The sequence below is a fragment of the Pinus tabuliformis genome, chromosome 8 (assembly GCF_031772625.1).
Source record: "Pinus tabuliformis cultivar Carrire ecotype Pingquan chromosome 8, CPIR1, whole genome shotgun sequence".
NCBI lineage: Eukaryota > Viridiplantae > Streptophyta > Pinopsida > Pinales > Pinaceae > Pinus > Pinus tabuliformis.
The window spans coordinates 1,341,492,878-1,341,511,134 of record NC_142294.1 but is presented as its reverse complement, the minus strand read 5'-3'; the positions used below and the strand labels follow the sequence as shown (position 1 = coordinate 1,341,511,134).

At 37.3% G+C, this 18,257-nt stretch overlaps 1 protein-coding gene across 14 annotated transcripts in view; it reads right to left on the bottom strand.

Annotated features, from left to right (window-relative positions):
* The window catches only part of LOC149240432 (nudix hydrolase 19, chloroplastic-like), a 391,868-nt gene that overhangs the window by 153,003 nt on the left and 220,608 nt on the right, over positions 1–18,257 (bottom strand). For all 14 annotated transcript variants that reach the window (XR_016246532.1, XM_089373710.1, XM_089373698.1 and 11 more), the window contains 2 exons: positions 17,122–17,308; positions 14,164–14,219 (listed from right to left, as the gene is read on the bottom strand). Coding sequence is in view for 13 of the 14 variants with exons in the window: in XM_089373710.1 (XP_089229836.1) it covers positions 14,164–14,219; positions 17,122–17,308 (243 nt within the window). In the remaining variant the exon portion in view is untranslated. The remainder of the gene's footprint in view (positions 1–14,163; positions 14,220–17,121; positions 17,309–18,257) is intronic.

Genomic DNA, 18,257 nt, shown 5'->3' with positions numbered 1-18,257 from the left:
TGGAGGTCTCTAAATCAGAGATGTAGGCCACCAAGCGCTTGTCGATAGAGTCCCGGATGATCTTCTTTGTTTTGACTTCTCCATTTTTCCATTTGTTCCAGGCAGCAGCAGATGCATTTGATGAAGGCTCCACAATATTGCCTCTTACATGGTCCAACACTCCTTGATCTTCAAGGGTTAGATCGATAGACATCTTCCATCCGTGATAGTTAACTTTCTCACGGAGCTTGTCTTCGGCAGGAAAGAGTGTTGAGGACCCCATAGTTCTTTTAGGATAGCCTTGCCAATCTTCTCTTCAATGATTGCTCTTGCTCTTGCTCGGGCTTTGTCTTCACCTCAACTCCGATACCATGTTAAGTTATGGTATGTTCTATGCTTATAACAGTTTACTTCTTTTTCTTATTATATTCCACCGATTAGCAATCACATGTACATAAAGTAAAGTGCAAATAGAACATTAAACAATCGACAGAAAACAAGCCAAGACAAGAGACACAAGATGTGGCGGCTAGCCAGGGACAAACCCCACAATGTGTGGGGAAACCCTTTGATCAAATCTTCTTTTATCTTCAATAATTCAGCAGAGAGAAATAGTACAATAAATCTGATTCATATCAGCAGTAGCAAACCCTAGATCAGTAGCATCAGCATTAGCGGCTTCATTATCAAACTAGGGCAGACCATATCTCACAAACCGACAGTCGGATTGACTTCATTCCACCACCAAAAGTTTCGGCTTCCAGAGGAGGTTCAGATGAACCTACAGCGCAGTTCAAATGAGGAGATCTTCTAGGCCACGCAAGTCAATCTTTACTTCTGCAGTTGCAGCTTCAGTTTCAGCAGTTTCCGGTTTCAAACAAGGGCAGTCGATATCTTGCAAACCGTTCGTCGGATTGACTTCATTCCACCACCAAAAGTTGCGGCTTTCAAAGGAGGTTCAGATGAACCTACAGCGTAGTTCAAAAGAGGAGATCTTCTAGGCCACGCAAGTCAATCTTTACTTCTGCAGTTGCAGCTTCAAATTCAGCAATTTCCGGCTTCAAACTAGGGCAATCGATATCTTGCAAACCGTTCGTCAGATTGACTTCATTCCACCACCAAAAGTTGCGGCTTTCAAAGAGGTTCAGATGAACCTACAACGCAGTTCCAAAGAGGAGATCTTCTAGGCCACGCAAGTCAATCTTTACTTCTGCAATTGCAGCTTCAAACAGCTTCCGGCTTCACATGTGTGAGAGAGAGAGACCCATTTCATCGCAGTAGAGAAGAGACTCATATCTGCGCAGTAGAGAGAGAGAGATGTGATGAGATGAGTGAGTCCAAATGAGGAAAAGTCCTCTTATATTTATACACAACGTTGGTGGGTGAATAGATGCGACTGTTGGGCTTCTGAGCCTACATGAATTGTAGGTCGGCTTGATAATAATTCCATAATCAAAATAAATTCATATCTCCATGAATACTTATCGGAATCGGATGATCTTTATATCAATCCTACACCTCTCGACGAGAGGAATCTAATAAAAATATTATCAGCCATGAATAAGATGACACACATGAAGTTTTTCCCTGGTTGCCAATTTTAACAAGGTTCCAGATAGAGGACCCGTGCTTGCAAAAAAAACTGAGTGAAGAGAGCTTAGTGAGGTAGGATTGCAGCCAGGAGGACTAGCTGTTATAGAGGCTTGTTGCAAAGGAGCTCATGAAGAAAGAAGAGAAGAAGATGACTACTGATAGTCATAGCAGAGGTTCAGAGAGAAGCCACAGCAGAGGATATAAGAAAGAGGATGCCAAAGCAAATGGAAAGAGGATGAGTCAAGAAGAAATTGACAAAGAGGTTGTTGAATTAAAAGAACAACTCAATGCATTAAGGAGAATGCTTGAGGAAAGCCAGAGACTAGGTTGGGTCTTGAGGAAGAAGCCAATGGAATGGCATGAGATGCAGAAAAGGCTACAACAAAAGCAAGTAAGGTGGCTGAAAGAAAAACTCAAGGAAGTTGAATTAGAAATGGAAGAATCCATTTGTGAACCAAAATAAGGAGAAATTCTGAGAAAAAGTGAAGACTACACTGAAGCTAAAGAATGGGGATCAAGTGAAGATCTCATGGACTATTGGGATAGTTCAAAACAGCATGAGAAGATGCTGACTGAAGATGAAGACTTGAAGACTGAAACTTCAAGTGAGATTTTAAATCTGACAATTTGTGTATGTTTGCAGGGGAAGGACAATTGGCTGATATTGTCATGAAGAAGGAAGAAGACCCGCAGAATCTAAATTCTGTTCTGGAAAAAGATGAGATAGATGGATCTCATATACAGCTGGAGAAAGATGTCAAGCAACCAAGTGAAGGGCTTGAAGAGATTGAAGAGACTATCAAAGAACTTATGAATCATATGAATGATTTAGAACAACAAGGAGATATGATGGCTAAACCATCAAGTGAGACCATAGGGTCTTATATTTTTAAAACTGATAGTTTGTGTATGATGGCAGATATTGCAGGAGAAATGCAGTCATTTGAAGATATCTTCAGAAGAGAAGATAAACAGCAATAGACTATGTTAGCTGAAAACATAGTAAAGGATCATCAATTCACTATGGTGATAGGCATAATGGAGATAGCCATGGAAGCTGTTGAGACAGACAGTAGGGAAGAGGGACATCTACTAAAAGATGTTAAGGAGGACCCTACGGAAGGGATTTAACTTTGGAAAAAGGAACACTAACAAAGGAGTGCTTTGAAGAGGATGGACAGTCTTTTGAAGATGTCGAAAGTCTGGAGTACTCTAGGAGAACAGAGTGTGACGAAGAAGACCTCTTGAATGAGGGAAGTAGTGATTTGCTACAGCAGAAATACCTTGAGATTACAAGGGTCAAAGGAAGACAGTATTTTAATATTGTAACACAGCATGTGAAGGATGAAGCTGGAAGAAGAGAGCATTGTGATGAAGTGCTTGCTAAGTGTGAAGAGGAAATTAAACTGCTGGAGAAACTGATGAGAGAACTGATGGTAGAACAGAAGCTACAGTTACAGTTTCTGAGGAAGAAGATGTGTCTCAAGTAACCATGGAGACAGGAAGATGTGATAATTTGTTTGCAGGTTCATTAAAAAGCATGAATGAGTATGAGTATGTGATCAAAGAGATTGAGCAGAGATTGTTTGAAGATGGTAAGGAGGTAGTAGGAATCAAACAATTTCAAAGTGAAGATAACCAACAGTAGGTTAAAGGAGGAGAAGTTCACTACTGTGAACCCAAGTAGGAAGACATCATTAGAACAGATGGTGTGGAAGAGAGACTATTGGACAGTCTCATGATTTCTGCTGAGAATTTGAATCAGCATACTGATGTGCTGACAGAGGAAAAGGAGAAAACAGAGCAACAAACTAAATTGTTGCCAAAGGAAGATAAGGCACAACAGCCTTATGTTTTTTATTTTAACAAGTGTTTTGAGTATGCAGGTTTTGTTGCAAGTACTGGAGGAGATTTGGCACAAGTGAACAACCACATAAAGATGAAAGAAGAAGAGAATTCTATGGAAGAAATCAATCCATGGAGCAGAGAAGTTAATTTGTTGGAGAAAATGTTGAACATTCATGATTTAATCATGAAAGAGGGTAAGGATGACAGGGAGGCAGCAAGTAAACAAAAGAATGAAGCAAGTAAAGCACGAGTCAGTAAAGCAAACCAAGCAAAAGTGGAGGCAAAGTCTACAGCGATGTATACAATGGCAGCAAGCAAAGCCAGCGTAGAAGACAGCAACAGCAACCTGGAACACAAAGAAAGAGAAAGAAATATGAAGCAGAAGATGGGTCAGCCCAAAGATATGCTAGACATAGAAATTGAAGAAATGTGGCAGCTGATGGTGAAGAAGTTCAAATGGAGGAAAATGATAATAGCAGCAAGCAAGATCAATCAGAAGTTGAACCTGATTGACAGGAAGAAGAAAATGGAGCAAAAGACAGTAAAAATGCAGCAGCAACAAGGGAACAAAGCAAGTGGATAGTTACAGAACAAAGTGTGGGATCCAGGACGACAAAGATCAGAAGTCACATGATCAGGAGATCATGAATATTTTCTACTTTGGGTGTCTGATGCAAGAGCATTCAACCTAAGAAAAATCATTGTAAATAGTAGACATAAGGGGTCATGCATTTTAGGGAAAATAGTTTCTAAGTCTCAAGTCAATTTAATACTTAGGCTTTTAAGTGTGATTTTATTAGATAATGGGAGAATATGTAAATTCTCTCAAAATAAATGAGAACATCAGTGGTAGGAGTCAAATCCAACTCTCTAGGAGCAAGGGGGAGCTTTTAGGCATAAAAGGAAGAATAGATGTGGACGATTGAGCAATAAGATGGCTTTTCTGTTTTAAAACAGAGAAAAGCTAGAGTGGATAAAGTCTGCCACATATATATATGCATGCAAGTAGAGCTTTAGGGCATTTTGTTAAAAGGATGGGATCATAGTAATCCAATCAAAATTCCTATATAAACGAATATAAGCCTATGGGCAGAGGGGAGAGGCCACCAATAGTAGAATCGGACCTGTACGTGTGTGTGTTCGAGACCGAGGAGTCTCAGATGTAATCTGCCTTTTACATTAATATATGCAAGTGTATTTCCTGTCTGTGTCATGAGGCTTAAGAAGTAATTTATGTGTGAGTTATTTTTGAATTCGTAGGGTCTGTTGACCACTACTGGTCAACTACCCATGCAGTACACCCCCTTTTCTTGGCAGAAAGGGGTAGCACCTGATCAACATGTCCGTGCCATCCTGCAGTCATCAACAGCTTGATCGATTTATGTTGTAAACCCAGTCTGCATATATGAAATGTAAATAATCTTAGCAGATATGAGTCGTGTATGTAAATTGCCTGGGTGGACCTAACTTTCTAATGATAATCTACGTCCCGGAAGGTTTTTCGTCTCACCGATCCATGATCGGCAGAGTTTTCCTTCAGCCTGACCCCAAAGCCGGGATTGATTTTGTCATTCGAATTTTAGGAGAATCCTAGTGTGTTAATCTGCTAGATTATAGTTGTGTCGCAGAACTGGGTGGTTATTGAGGGTCTATGATAAAGGGGTTTTCCCCCTTAAGATGTAAATTGTAAAAGTCATGTGTCTTGAGGGTTGAAAAATGTTTTAAATCCCCTCATGAGTCCTAAGTCCTAGGTCCTAGGTGATGTTTCCAAAGGCTTTGTTCGATGATCCATTTAAGAAAATAAATAAAATAATAAAATAAATAAAAAATTAAAAAATTATAAAAATGAAATAAATAAAAAATTATAAAATAAAGCAAAAACCCTAAATAATAAAATAATAATATTTTGAGTGAATGCATGCAAAATATTATTTTTAATAATAAGTTAACAATTTCGACGGATGAGATTAAGAGATGTCTTGATCCTCATCGACGGTCGAGATCATTTCGACATGGATCACTCGAACTAGCCGTTGGGATCATTTCCTTTAAATAGGGTGCTAGGGGTCATTTCAGATCATTGGATCTGTGAGTCTGGTACTGAAGAAGCTCTCTTGTAATCTGTTTTCTGGTTAATAAAAGAAGACTTTGGGGTCCAAATCTAGCTGGTGTTACTCTCTGGAAGTGCTGTGAGCTGTTTTATTTTCTGCATATTTTACTTTTCAGCCATTAATAATAGCTTATTGTAGAGTATTGTGAGCACAGGTATCTTGTTCACTTGCTAGGGTTTGAGTGGTGTTAGGGTTTCTGAAGTAATGGCAGGTATCTCCATTACTTTTTGAGATCTAGCAGCATTTTTGCCCTCTTTACTGATGGTTGTTTTGAGCTGTGCAGAAAACCCTTACTGAAGAAGATTGGTGGGCGTTTGGGGAAGTTCTAGGCTGAACCAGCCAACTCCCACAGGCTTTTCCTTGCAGAGCCCAGCTGATTTTGCCCTGGGTTAATCAATTAAATTTACTTTTCTGGGTTGCATGAGAGATTTTCTTGAGCCTTTTCACAGCAAATTTGAAGTTTCTGATATTTTGAAAATATTTATGTTATTATGGCTAAATCTGGCATTTTGGGGGCCAAAATCTGTAAATTACTCAGCTGATCTAGGGTTTCAAATTTTTTGCTTTATGCAGTTTTCATTAGGGTTTTGTTTCTTTGAAATTGCAGGTATAGGGTTTTGAGAAATTCGTCAGGGTTTCTGGAGCTGGAAAGATCAAAATTTTCTTTTCAAGTTATTGGATTACAGTTACTGCAGCGCTCAAAGCAAGCTCCAGTCCTTTCACACAGCTGCAGTCCAACTCTCATACAAAACTGTGCAGCTGCAACGACAAAGAGCAAGTAAATAAATCGATTTTCACCTTTCTCTCTCAAACAGCTAGTGTCCAGCGCTGCCCAGCCATCTGTGTGCAGTGTATTTCCCCATTCGCAAGCAATTCCGTGTTGAGTTTCATCATACGTGTGGGGTTTTCTACACTTTCATTTCCTCCTGTGTTCAACTTTTGCTACCAGCGTTGAGATTCTCTGCCCATCCAGCGTCATTTTCCAGCTTACATTTCAAAATTATATTCGCTGCCGTCCAGAGGCATTACACGCAGGCCGTTGGCCCTCATATCGTTCTCCCCCTCACGCTGTTGACAAATCCTCAAGTCTAAATCCTCTCTCTGCGTCTTTCTTTTCTACCGCCGACCTGTGCAAGACTGTCGAAGCTGTCCTCCTTTGTCACGGTTTATGCATTCCACGCGTACCAGATAATTCACGTGAACAAATTTCTGTGTGTCGTGTGGCATTCTGCGGGTGCTTCAGGTGAGACGTAAACGCTGGTGAGTTTTTTTACGATTTTCGAATTTTTTTGAAATTACTATGCGTTGAGGTATCTTTTCGTTTTAGTCCTGATCTCATTTGAATTATAAAAAAAAATAAAATAAATATATACATCATTTCGTTAGGTTTTAGTTAGATTTAGTTAGACTTTAGAATTTTGTTATTTTTAGATTTAAATTTTTATATATTCTCGATATGTTTGCTTAGATTTTTTTTTTTTATTAAAGTTTCTTTTTATTATTTAGGTTATATATATAAATGTATATGTTAGTTTTTGGGCTTTTATTTTAGGATTTTTAAAAAAATGTATTGTTAGGGTTTAGAAATTTAGCCTTTGTTCTATTTTATAGTTAGATTGATAATTATAAATATATATATATATATAGATATAAATAAAAAAATAAAAAATAAAAAAATTAATTAGGGTTTACGTTTATATTTTGTTTAACTTTTAGATTTAAAGCTTTAGTCTCAGATTTAGATTAGATTTTAAAATTTTGTTTAAAAAAATATATATATATATATATATATATATTGTGGAAATTTTATTTTCGCCACATTCAGTTGTTTTTCTCAGGAAATTATCATGTTTTTACGCTGAGATTTAATTTTTCAAGTCTGAATGTAATATCTGGTTAATGATTCATGATTTGCGTGGTTGTTAAAAGCGTTCATCTTTTCAAAATTTTCAGTTACTGAATATCGTTATTGAGCTGTGGAACGTTTTTTTGTTTTAACTGATATCTTGCATCGTTCTAGTCATTTGATGATAAATGATTGATGTTCATGGTTTGTATTTCTATATCATCTAGCAAGTAATCATTTAAACATAAATCTTGTAAGACACTGGTCTGCTAAATTAATCAAATCCTTGTAGTGCCTTTCATATCGTGTCTCCCAACCAACTGGTCGACAGTTGGTCTTTCGTCATATCATAGGGTCTACCCCCCTTAGCCGCGGGAGACAGGCTTAAACGGAGAGATCGGGGATCAGAGTGACAGCCCCCGGTCTGAGCGTTGTCGTGTCAATCTGCGCGACAACATTTTTTGGCGCCGTTGCCGGGGATAGAGTTTTTTCTGTCCTTGGTTCTTTCATCTCAAGCTTTTCCTTGCTTTATTTCTTGTTCAAGTGGCGACTCCACTTCATATATTATCTTCAAGAGTGTACACTAGAAGACATCCAAGCAGTCTGTGCAACCCTACTCCTGATCCTGAAAAGGTCCTCAGGGTACGATTACACAAACTCGCCTCTCGTACACTTCTTGAAAACCTTGGACAAGAAACCCTCCCTGATATTCATTTGTTATTTAAAGGGCAAGCTAGACACAACATCATGGATATGTATGCCCCTTGTGATTTTTCTAATATTCCAGGATATCCCAACGATATTCCATCTGTTGGGATCGATAAATTGCCTAATTTTCAAGGGAATAATGCGATTAGTGCTAACTCTCATTTGTGAGATTTTAGCATATGGATGGCTAAATACGCAAGATCTGCTGATTTTGATCATGAGGATGTCAGAATGACTCTTTTCATCTTAACTCTAGGAGGCGATGCTTATGATTGGTTTGCAGAAAAACCTCAGAATTCATTTAACTCTTTACAATCAATCATTAATGCATTTAAAGAAAAATATGGAGATAAGAGAGAAGGAAGACACTTAGTAAAAGCTCTTAGCCTAATAAAAAAGAGAGAGGATGAAAATGTTGAAGAATTTAATAAAAGGTTTAACGGAATTGTTAGAGAATTACCTCAAGATTATAAACCTACAGATAAAACTCTCCAAGATTTTTATATTGACGCCTTTAGTCCTGAACCATCTTATGAATTAAGGCGTGCTAAACTTAATGATTATAGAGATTGCCAATCGTTAGCTATAGAACTTGAAAAGGACAAGGCCACGTCTGGAAAGTCTGAGATCCCAGGTTTCGATAGGGCTGCTACGAAACTAAAGGAACCTAAGGGAAAAGCAGCCCAAGAACCTGAAAGTGAGCTTGTTCTAAAATTGCTTCAAAAAATTGAAACTATGGAAATTAATCATAATAAGGAGATAACCACTTTGCAGAATAGGTTGATTCAAATGGAAAGATCGCAAACGCAAAATTTTCAACCTCGAAACAATAATAATAGAAATAACAATTGGCAAAGAAAGGGTCAAACTAGTGAGCAGAGACCTCCTAATCCGCTGACTAACTTGGTTGATAATGCTCCTCCTTATTGTCGGGTTTGTGATGCTCTTCATGAAGAGGCCACTTGTCCCATTGTTAGAAGAATTTTAGATAGTGGAATGTTTGGAACAGGCGATCAAATAAATGTAGTAGGCAGCAAGTTTCCTTTGTCTTTGGATGATTGGATAGAGGTTAAGGAAAGGAGTTGTGATGTTGAGAATCTTTCATCAGCTTTTAGTATAAATAACCTTGAAAACGAAGATGATATTTTGGCTAGGTTATATGGTGAAAAACCCTCTCCTGAACAAATCTTGGAAATTGCTAGAGATAAGGGTTTGACCTATCAGAGAAAGGATAAAGATCAAAGCGGGAATCAAATACCCCTTCGAACTTTTAACCCTGGTGTAAACTCTGGAATAGATGTCGATTTGGGAAATTGGTATAACAATGCTAAAATCTGGGTTCCTGTCTCCGAGATTGCTAAAATCCCTTCCCAAAGAGACAACTTACTAAAAGCGATTCAAGGTCCTCAAATCAATACTTCTCAACAGAAGACTCGGGAAATTGGCTATCATGATGCTCCAATATATCTGCAAAGCTTAGATGCTGATAACAAAGATCACCAGCCTTTTTTCATCACCTTATTAGTTAATGGGTATAAATTGAATAATTGCATGTTAGATTCTGGTGCATCTGCTTGTGTAATGACTAAAAGGGTCATGGAGCAACTTAACTTAAGAGTTTCTAGACCCTATTATAACATATGCGCCATGGATTCTAAGAAAATCTAAGTACATGGTTTAATCAAAGATTTGCAAGTGGGCCTCTGATCTAGGAGGAAGCATTCAAATGAATTGGTCATATGCCATGATTCCTTCTCCTAGTGGTGATGGTTTTGTCAGACTAAATAGAGAGCCCGAAAGAAAGTTTCATGTTGAAGATCCTAGGAGACCTCATAACGAAATAATTAAAGAGCAATCTGACATTGGGAACTACGCCATCATGTCTAATTTTATAGTTCCTCCCGATGATAAGATTAAGGGTCTCAAGGATAAGGTTTGGTATATGTACTTTGATGGTGCATCATCTAGGGCTGGTAAAGGTGCGGGAATAGTGCTTAAATCTCCCCTTGGTCACATTTTCAAGTTTGCCTATCGATTAGAATTTGAGGCAACCAACAATGTCGCTGAATATGAGGCTATATTGTTGGGTCTTGAATTGGCCAAGTCCTTGAGGGTTAGATTGCTTAGCATTAAAGGAGATTCTGATTTAGTTATCATGCATCTTAAGAATAAATTCACATGCAGAAATCAAAGATTAAGAAACTACAGAAATGCTGTGTGGGATACTATGGGGCATTTTGATGCCCTTGACCTCGAAGCAATTCCGAGAGAGCAAAATAGTCTGGCAGATGAACTTGCTGTAGCTGCTACTACTTTCCAGTTGTCTGATAAATTAATTAACGATAAGATTAAAATGGAAGTAATATTCAGACCATCTGTGCCAGACAACTCAGAGCATTGGCAAGTTTTTAATGATGAAAAACAAGTCATTCGTTTCCTTAATAGCTTGGATGAGTTTGAAGATTTCCGGATAGTTTCTGAGGAGGATGGATCTTCAGATCATGAACATATCATAAATCCTACTCCTAGAAATGTGGTTGCCTTAGAGCAACATTTTGATCGGCATGATGCCACGAAGCTGAGAGAAGAAAACAAGATGGACCCAAGCGAGTACCTCGAAATTAACATTGGTACTTCTGAAAACCCGAAAATGGTTAAAATTGGTAGAGGTACTAGTTTGGAAGAAAGGAAAAAGTTAACTGATTTACTTCGTGAATATCGAGATGTTTTAGCTTTTTCCTATGATGAATTAAAGGGCTATAGGGAAGATGTTATGGAGCATACTATTCCTTTAAAAGACGAAAATGCTAAACCCTTTCGGCAGAAACTTAGACAAATCAATCCTAAATTGGCCCCCTTGGTCCAGAAAGAACTTGCAAAGATGCTTGCAGCAGGGATCATCGCTCAAACTAGGCATTCGACATGGTGTTCGAATTTGGTGATTGTTAGGAAAAAGAACGGTACAATAAGACTTTGTGTCGACTTTAGAAACCTTAATCTAGCATGCAAAAAGGATAATTACCCTTTGCCAAACATGGAAACTTTGTTGCAAAGAGTAACTGGCTCTGGAATGATGTCGCTGCTAGATGGGTTCTCTGGGTATAATCAAGTTTGGGTTAAGAAGGAAGATCGACATAAAACCACTTTCACGACGCCATGGGGTACTTTTGAATACATTAGAATGCCTTTTGGATTAACAAACGTTGGGGCTACTTTCCAAAGGGCTATGGATTATGCCTTCAAAGGGTTAATCGGGAAAATTATCGAAATTTACCAAGATGATCTTACTGTTTTTTCTAAAGATGGTATCAGTCATATAGATCATCTTAGGCAAGTTTTCGATAGATGTAGAGAATATGGAATTTCTTTGAATCCGGCTAAGTCTGTTTTTGGGGTGACGGAAGGGAAATTACTCGGTCATATCATTTCTAAGGAAGGAATCAAGATCGATCCTGAAAGAATCGAAGCAATCCAAAAGATTCCTCTCCCGCATAATCTTAAGTCCCTTCAGTCTTTCCTTGGAAAGATAAATTTTATTAGAAGATTCATCCCAAATTACGCAGAAATAGCCAAGCCTATTCAAAGTCTTCTGAAGAAAGATGCGAAATTTGTCTGGCAAGAAGATGGCAAAAAGGCTTTCCAAGAAATCAAGTCTGCTATTGCAAAAGCTCCTGTCCTGGTTAGTCCTGATTACTCCAAGGACTTCATGATTTTTTCTTTCGCTTCTGAAGATAGCATTGCCGGTGTCTTGCTTCAAAAGAATAAAGATGGTCACGAGCAGCCTATTGCTTTCATGAGTAGAGCACTTCAAAACTCCGAATTGAAGTACAATACCATGGAAAAGCAGGCCTATGCCCTGGTCAAGTCTCTTAAGCACTTTAAAACTTATGTGGGTTATTCTAAAATCATTGCTTTCGTCCCACATTCTGCTGTTAAGGACATATTAACTCAAACCGATTGCTTAAGGACTCGTGCTAGGTGGGTTACTAAGATACAGGAGTATGATTTGGAAATCGGACCCACCACGCTGATCAAAGGCCAAGGTTTAGCTCAGATGTTAACTGAAGGTAATGAAAAGACTCTTGGTTTGTTCTGTCTTAACGATCTATCTTCGCCAGAATTGCAGAGATTAGCGGAGCATGAGTGGTATAAGGACATAGTTTATTACTTAACCAATCTAGCATGTCCTAACCATTTAGTTAGGAGGACATAGTTTATTACTTAACCAATCTAGCATGTCCTAACCATTTAGTTGCTCATAAGAGAAGGGCTCTTAGACTAAAAGCCACTAAGTATTGCCTTATGAAGGATGGCCTTGGATGGAGAAATCCTGAAGGCTTAGTGCTTAGGTGTGTTGATGACGTTGAGTCCAAGAAATTAATTTCTGAGTTTCATTCAGGATTTTGTGGTGGTCATTATGCTGCTAGAACTTCCGCCCACAAAATCCTGAGAGCTGGCTATTATTGGCCTACGATTCTTTCTGATGTGCACAAGTTTGTTAGAGCGTGTCAAGCCTGTCAACTTTTCACTGGGAAACAGAAGCTTGTTGCCCTTCCTCTACAACCTGTCATTGTAGAGGCACCTTTTCAGCATTGGGGTCTGGACTTCATAGGGAAGTTCCATGAAAATTCTAGCAATGGCTATTCATGGATTTTGACTGCTACGGATTACTTTACTAAATGGGTCGAAGCCATTCCTGCTAAGAATGCCACTGAAAAGGTTATTATGGATTTCATTGAAAATAACATCATTACTAGATTTGGCGTCCCCGCTAAGATCACTACCGACAATGCCAAGGCTTTTAGTTCCTTAGAGTTTTCATCTTTTTGTTTCAAGTATGGCATTGTCTTATCTCATTCGTCAAATTACTATCCTCAGGGTAATGGTTTGGCTGAATCAAGTAACAAAAATCTCATAACCATTATCAAGAAGATAGTAGGAGATAATAAGAGATCCTGGGACAGCAAAATCAAGTATGCTTTGTGGGCAGATAGAATTACTAAGAAGAAATCTACTGGTAACTCTCCCTTTGAATTAGTTTATGGCTTGGATGTTACCTTACCTGTGCACCTGAAGTTGCCAGCTTATCAGCTTCTCCAGAATTTTTCTACTAATAAAGATGTTGTTCAGAATAGAATAGATCAGATTGTCGAGTTAGATGAAGCTCGTCGGACAGCTTTTGAGGCTATATGTAAAAATCAATCTAACATTAAGAAAAGCTTTGATAAATGCTCTCGATCTAGATCTTTGCAGGTTGGAGATATGGTTTTACTTTGGGATCGCAAGAATGAAAAACCGGGAAAACATAAGAAGTTTGACAGTTTGTGGCTGGGACCATACATCATTAGAGATATAGCTAGGCTAAACTCATTCTACTTGAGCAGATTGGATGGCGAACCACTTGATCTACCAACGAACGGCCAAATGCTCAAGCTGTTCTTCAGAGATGATATCTGATGCCATGGGGCATCTTCTGTATTGTATTTCTATCCCTACTCCTTGTCTTTTCAGCATTTCATTTCTGTTTTTAGGATTAGATTTACTTTTCATGTTATTAGTTAGTCAATAAATGAAGAGCTTTTATTTTTCCTGTGCTTAATGTATATGATGATTTTGGAATGGACGCTACTTATTTTTATCTGTGTGTTGTATGGATGCAGATTCTGGATTCAAAATTTCCACATATCCTTGCATATATAATGCCTAAGAGACATGAGTATTCCACAGGACATGGCCTTCAACAATTACAATTATTAAAATTAAGTATATTACTATGGTTGCTAGTTTGATCTTCTATATCTATCGATTTGGAAGATGTATCATGTAACTAACTTTCTTTTAGTGTAATCCCTGTATAAAATTAATATTCCTGATCAAATATTAAGAGCGAAAACAACCTTCTAATAATTACATACAAATAAATCGACTATGGACACAAGTTTAGACCTCAATATCAATGCTTCAGTGTGAATGTATTGAACTTACAGAACCCTTCTAATATGTTGTATATTCTAATACAATAAGGAATATCTGATATATGTTATTAAATTAGTAAATAATTGGACTAGTTAGCCTTACCAGTTTTTGGCTTCCATTGTTGTCATGTATACGGATAAGTACATACTTAAACACTCCTGCCATAAGAAACAGGTAAGGTACTCAAAATTTATAACAAGTTGTTGAGAAATCACAGCAGATTCATATGAAATATTAAAACTATTAGTAAATCCAAACTTTGTCAATTGTTTCCCTAATCATGCTTGATAGGGAGAGTAATGTAAACATGATACGGATACATATTAATAAGCCAAAAAAAACAGATTTACATATATGACATTTCATTTAAATAGCATCTTATAATGAAGTCAACAAAACCTGAAAACACTAACAAAATTAATTATGTAGCCTTAATTGTTGATTTTTTAGCTTCAGAAAGTCGTTTGCACAGGCTTGTGTCTAGCATGCAAGAGAATAAGTTCTCTTTAGGTGGTTATTCGAGAGAAGCAACTAATATGATCTCCTTCCTAAGTATCAACTTAGGAAAAAGTACAATGATTAATTATTTAATTAATGTTGACTTTAGGCTAATATTTATCTAAGAATAAATATCAAATTAATGCGACTTAGATCTAATCTCCACCATTGATCTAAGAAGTTTTAGATTTAATCTTATCCATCTATCACTTTGGCGATTACGGATTTGGCCCACGGAGAAATTATAAAGAGAACCTATGGGAGAGGATGAAAACACAATCACAGTGCTATTGTTGAGAGAGTGATTTTCTCAAGGAGTGAGATATTCCAGCATTGGAGAGAAGGGAAAAGGATTGCAGCAAAGGAATTCTGAGAGCAAATTTCTGGGAGGCCGAGTCTAGGAGAGATGGCCAAGTATTAGAAAGAAGCCAAATTATCTAGGGGCTCATTTTTTACTAGTGCCTAGGGGTTGTATGAAGGGAGAAAAAGGGGTTGAGTTAGCTGGTAGACGAGGCCGATTTTCCAAGGCCAAAATTTTCAAGAGGGTTGAATTCCTTGCGGCCAATTTTCCACAAGGGCCGATTTCCAAGTTCCAATAGTTGTAATTTTTCTATGTATTCTATGTGGGTCTAGGCCCTTATTTTCCGGAGTAATATAAAGTGAAAGAAGTTGTTTGGACAGAATTTTTTGTTGTAGTGTGATTGATTTCCCTATTTTATTTCCGCTACAAATTTAATTTTTGAAAGTTAAAATACCAATGATTTTATTTTCCAACAGTTTTCAGATTTTATTGAGTAAATAATTTTTTCGTATAAAATAATTGTTGAGGTATAAATAAATCAGATCTGGTATTAGATATTTAACAAGGTATCTGAGCAACAAAAACCTTTTGAGGAATATCATACAGCACAAGGGTTATACAATAGCAAAATATTTTAGCAACAGATTTATTTTTTTGGCAACAAGGGTTTTGTGGTTGAAATCGATCTAGTGAAACGGCATCATCAAGTCTGAGTTTTGAATACAGGTTGGAGGGGGCTGCAAACTTCAGTCCATGGAAAGAGAGGATCACCATTGTTCTAATGGAAAGTAGCGTATGGGAACTTGCGGAAAAGGAGATCCAAGTTCCTTTAGATCCTACACAAGTAGCCGAACACAATCTGAAAGATGTGAAGGCTAGAGGGATCATATTGGACGTTGTGAAGGATCACATAATCCCTCAAATACTAGGGAAGCATACAACTCACCAAATGTGGTCAGCATTGATGAACCTGTACCAAAGTAACTATCAAACCCTGAAAATGGTGCTAAGAGAGAAACTAAGAAACATAAGCATGAACAAATCTAAAATCGTAACCTCATACTTCACAAGAATCCAGTAGGTGCGTGATGAACGATCAACTATTGGGGAAGTTATGGATGAGGGTGAACTTGTTAAGATAACCCTAAGTGATTTTACCAAGCAATGGGCTACCTTTTAAACAGGTATCCTTGCTAGAGACAAGCTTCCTTATTGGACAAGATTGCAGGATAACTTTACCCCAAAGGAGATATGGGAGAGTTTGATATTTGGTGGACCATGTAGAGGTGTAGGAGATGAGGAACTTTCTATTGTTGGGCAAGCAAAGAAGAGCAAGGGTAAAGCCAAGCAAAACCAAAGTGGAGGAGGCTCTCCACGGGGAGAGAAAAAGGACATCAGCAAAGTCAAGCGCTTTGCACGTCACAAATATGGTCATTATGCTAGACAGTGACCCAAGAAAATAATTTTTGGGTATAAAATAATTGCTGAGGTATAAATAAATCACATCTGGTATTAGAGATTTAACATTAATTATGATCATGCTTTACTTAGAAAATAGACCAATATGTTCTTATCATTTTAAACCCCCACTAACATAAACAATTACCAAGCTAGATCTAATAGATCATCTGAAGCATAAACAATTACTAAGCTGATCTAATACAGCATTTGAAGCAAAAGCTTGTTTAGCCATCCAACCATAAGCTGAGAACGCACAGCAAAAAAGGATCATAAACTCATGTCATTGAAACTTAAGAACTGAATTTGTGCTTGAATTGTGTTCAAAGCTTCACTCATAAAAAACTTTGAACATGCAAAGCATTAAAACATGCTGCAAAAAAGAATGATAAACTCATGTCACTGAAACTTAAGAATTGGATTTGTGTTAGAAGTATGTTCAAAGCTTCACTAATAAAAACGTTTGAGGATGCAAAGCATTAATTCGTTTATAATACATATCTTGCAGTGCACGAGGTTTGCATGGAAGTTGCTTGGGAAATTTCAGTGATTCAAAAAATGAGAGCTTGATTTATTCTAGTGTTATAATTTGTTGGTGTACCTTGATAGTTATAGTTTCTGATTTAGATCTCAAAAATAAGTCATTTCAACTCTGACTACTGTTCTACTTCTAACGTTGAATACTATTTGCTTTGATTCCAGATATAAAAGAACAAAGCAAGATTAACATTAAGTTGGTGACTCTTAACAGATATGTCATTCATAGTACTGAATGAAGAACAAACCAAGAAATTTAAGATTACCTTCATCAATTTGAACAGTCTCTATCTCATCTCCTGCCCAGTTGTTGCATCTTGTTTCGGCTATCCATTTTTCCATTAGGTAATGAGCTATCGCATCCTTCCCTGGCACATGAAATTTCACACCAGGGGGGAGAGACTTTCCTGACAGTACTGCTCTCAGAAGATCCTTGTGTATCCATTTTGCATCCTGTTAGTACGATGAAAGCTACCTTTAAGGTTTTACACATGGAAATATCTTAATATATTATTTGACCTAACATAATTAGAATATATGTTTTAACAGTCAGCCATAGCTTGTTTAAGCTACATATCAACGAGCATCATTATTGTTTACAAGAAAATACATACTAAAGTATATAGACATTCTGGACATGGAAAGAAACTGCAGACATAAAGAATCAGAAAAGGTGAATAAAGTTCAAAAACAATGAAAATAGATATCTTCGTGAAGGCTTGAGATTTTAAAATTTCAATTCAAGGTATAAATATTTTGCACAATATATGAAATAAATAAAAGCTATGTTCTGATGAGTCGCATAACTAATAACAGTAAAGTAAACTTACGTATGACTCTGATAAAGAAGGCTTTATAGATAATGAGCATGATGACACATGCAAAATCTCAGTGGAGAATAGCGAAGCAGTAGATAACGTATTTTATAATGTGATAGTCCTAACCAGAATTGAAACTGATATTGCAATTGAAATTTTAGTGATGACTTAAAGTGACGAAAGTGATGAATGGTACTAATACACAAAATCATAAACGTATAGTAGATCCAAATTCCAATGGGAAAGTACTTGAATCATCTCCCAAAAATAATATGTCAAAGCTAAAAGTAATAATTGAGAAATGTAAGAAAAAATGAGAGGTCAAAACAATAAATTATATTACTACTACTGAAAGGGAGTAATGCGGACCAAATGCTTCTGCAGTGTGCTCCACAAAACCTGGCCATTGGGGAGCTACTATTTGACATGTTCATATTTTCAAATAAGAACCCATGTTAGGTTTAACAGAAAATTCATATGTAAGTGCAGGTTAAGACTCTAGACACACTCTTGGCATAACTGGGATGCCAGGTGTTACCTCCAAGACCTACACTCATTCAAATCAATAACCAAAGTGCAACCAT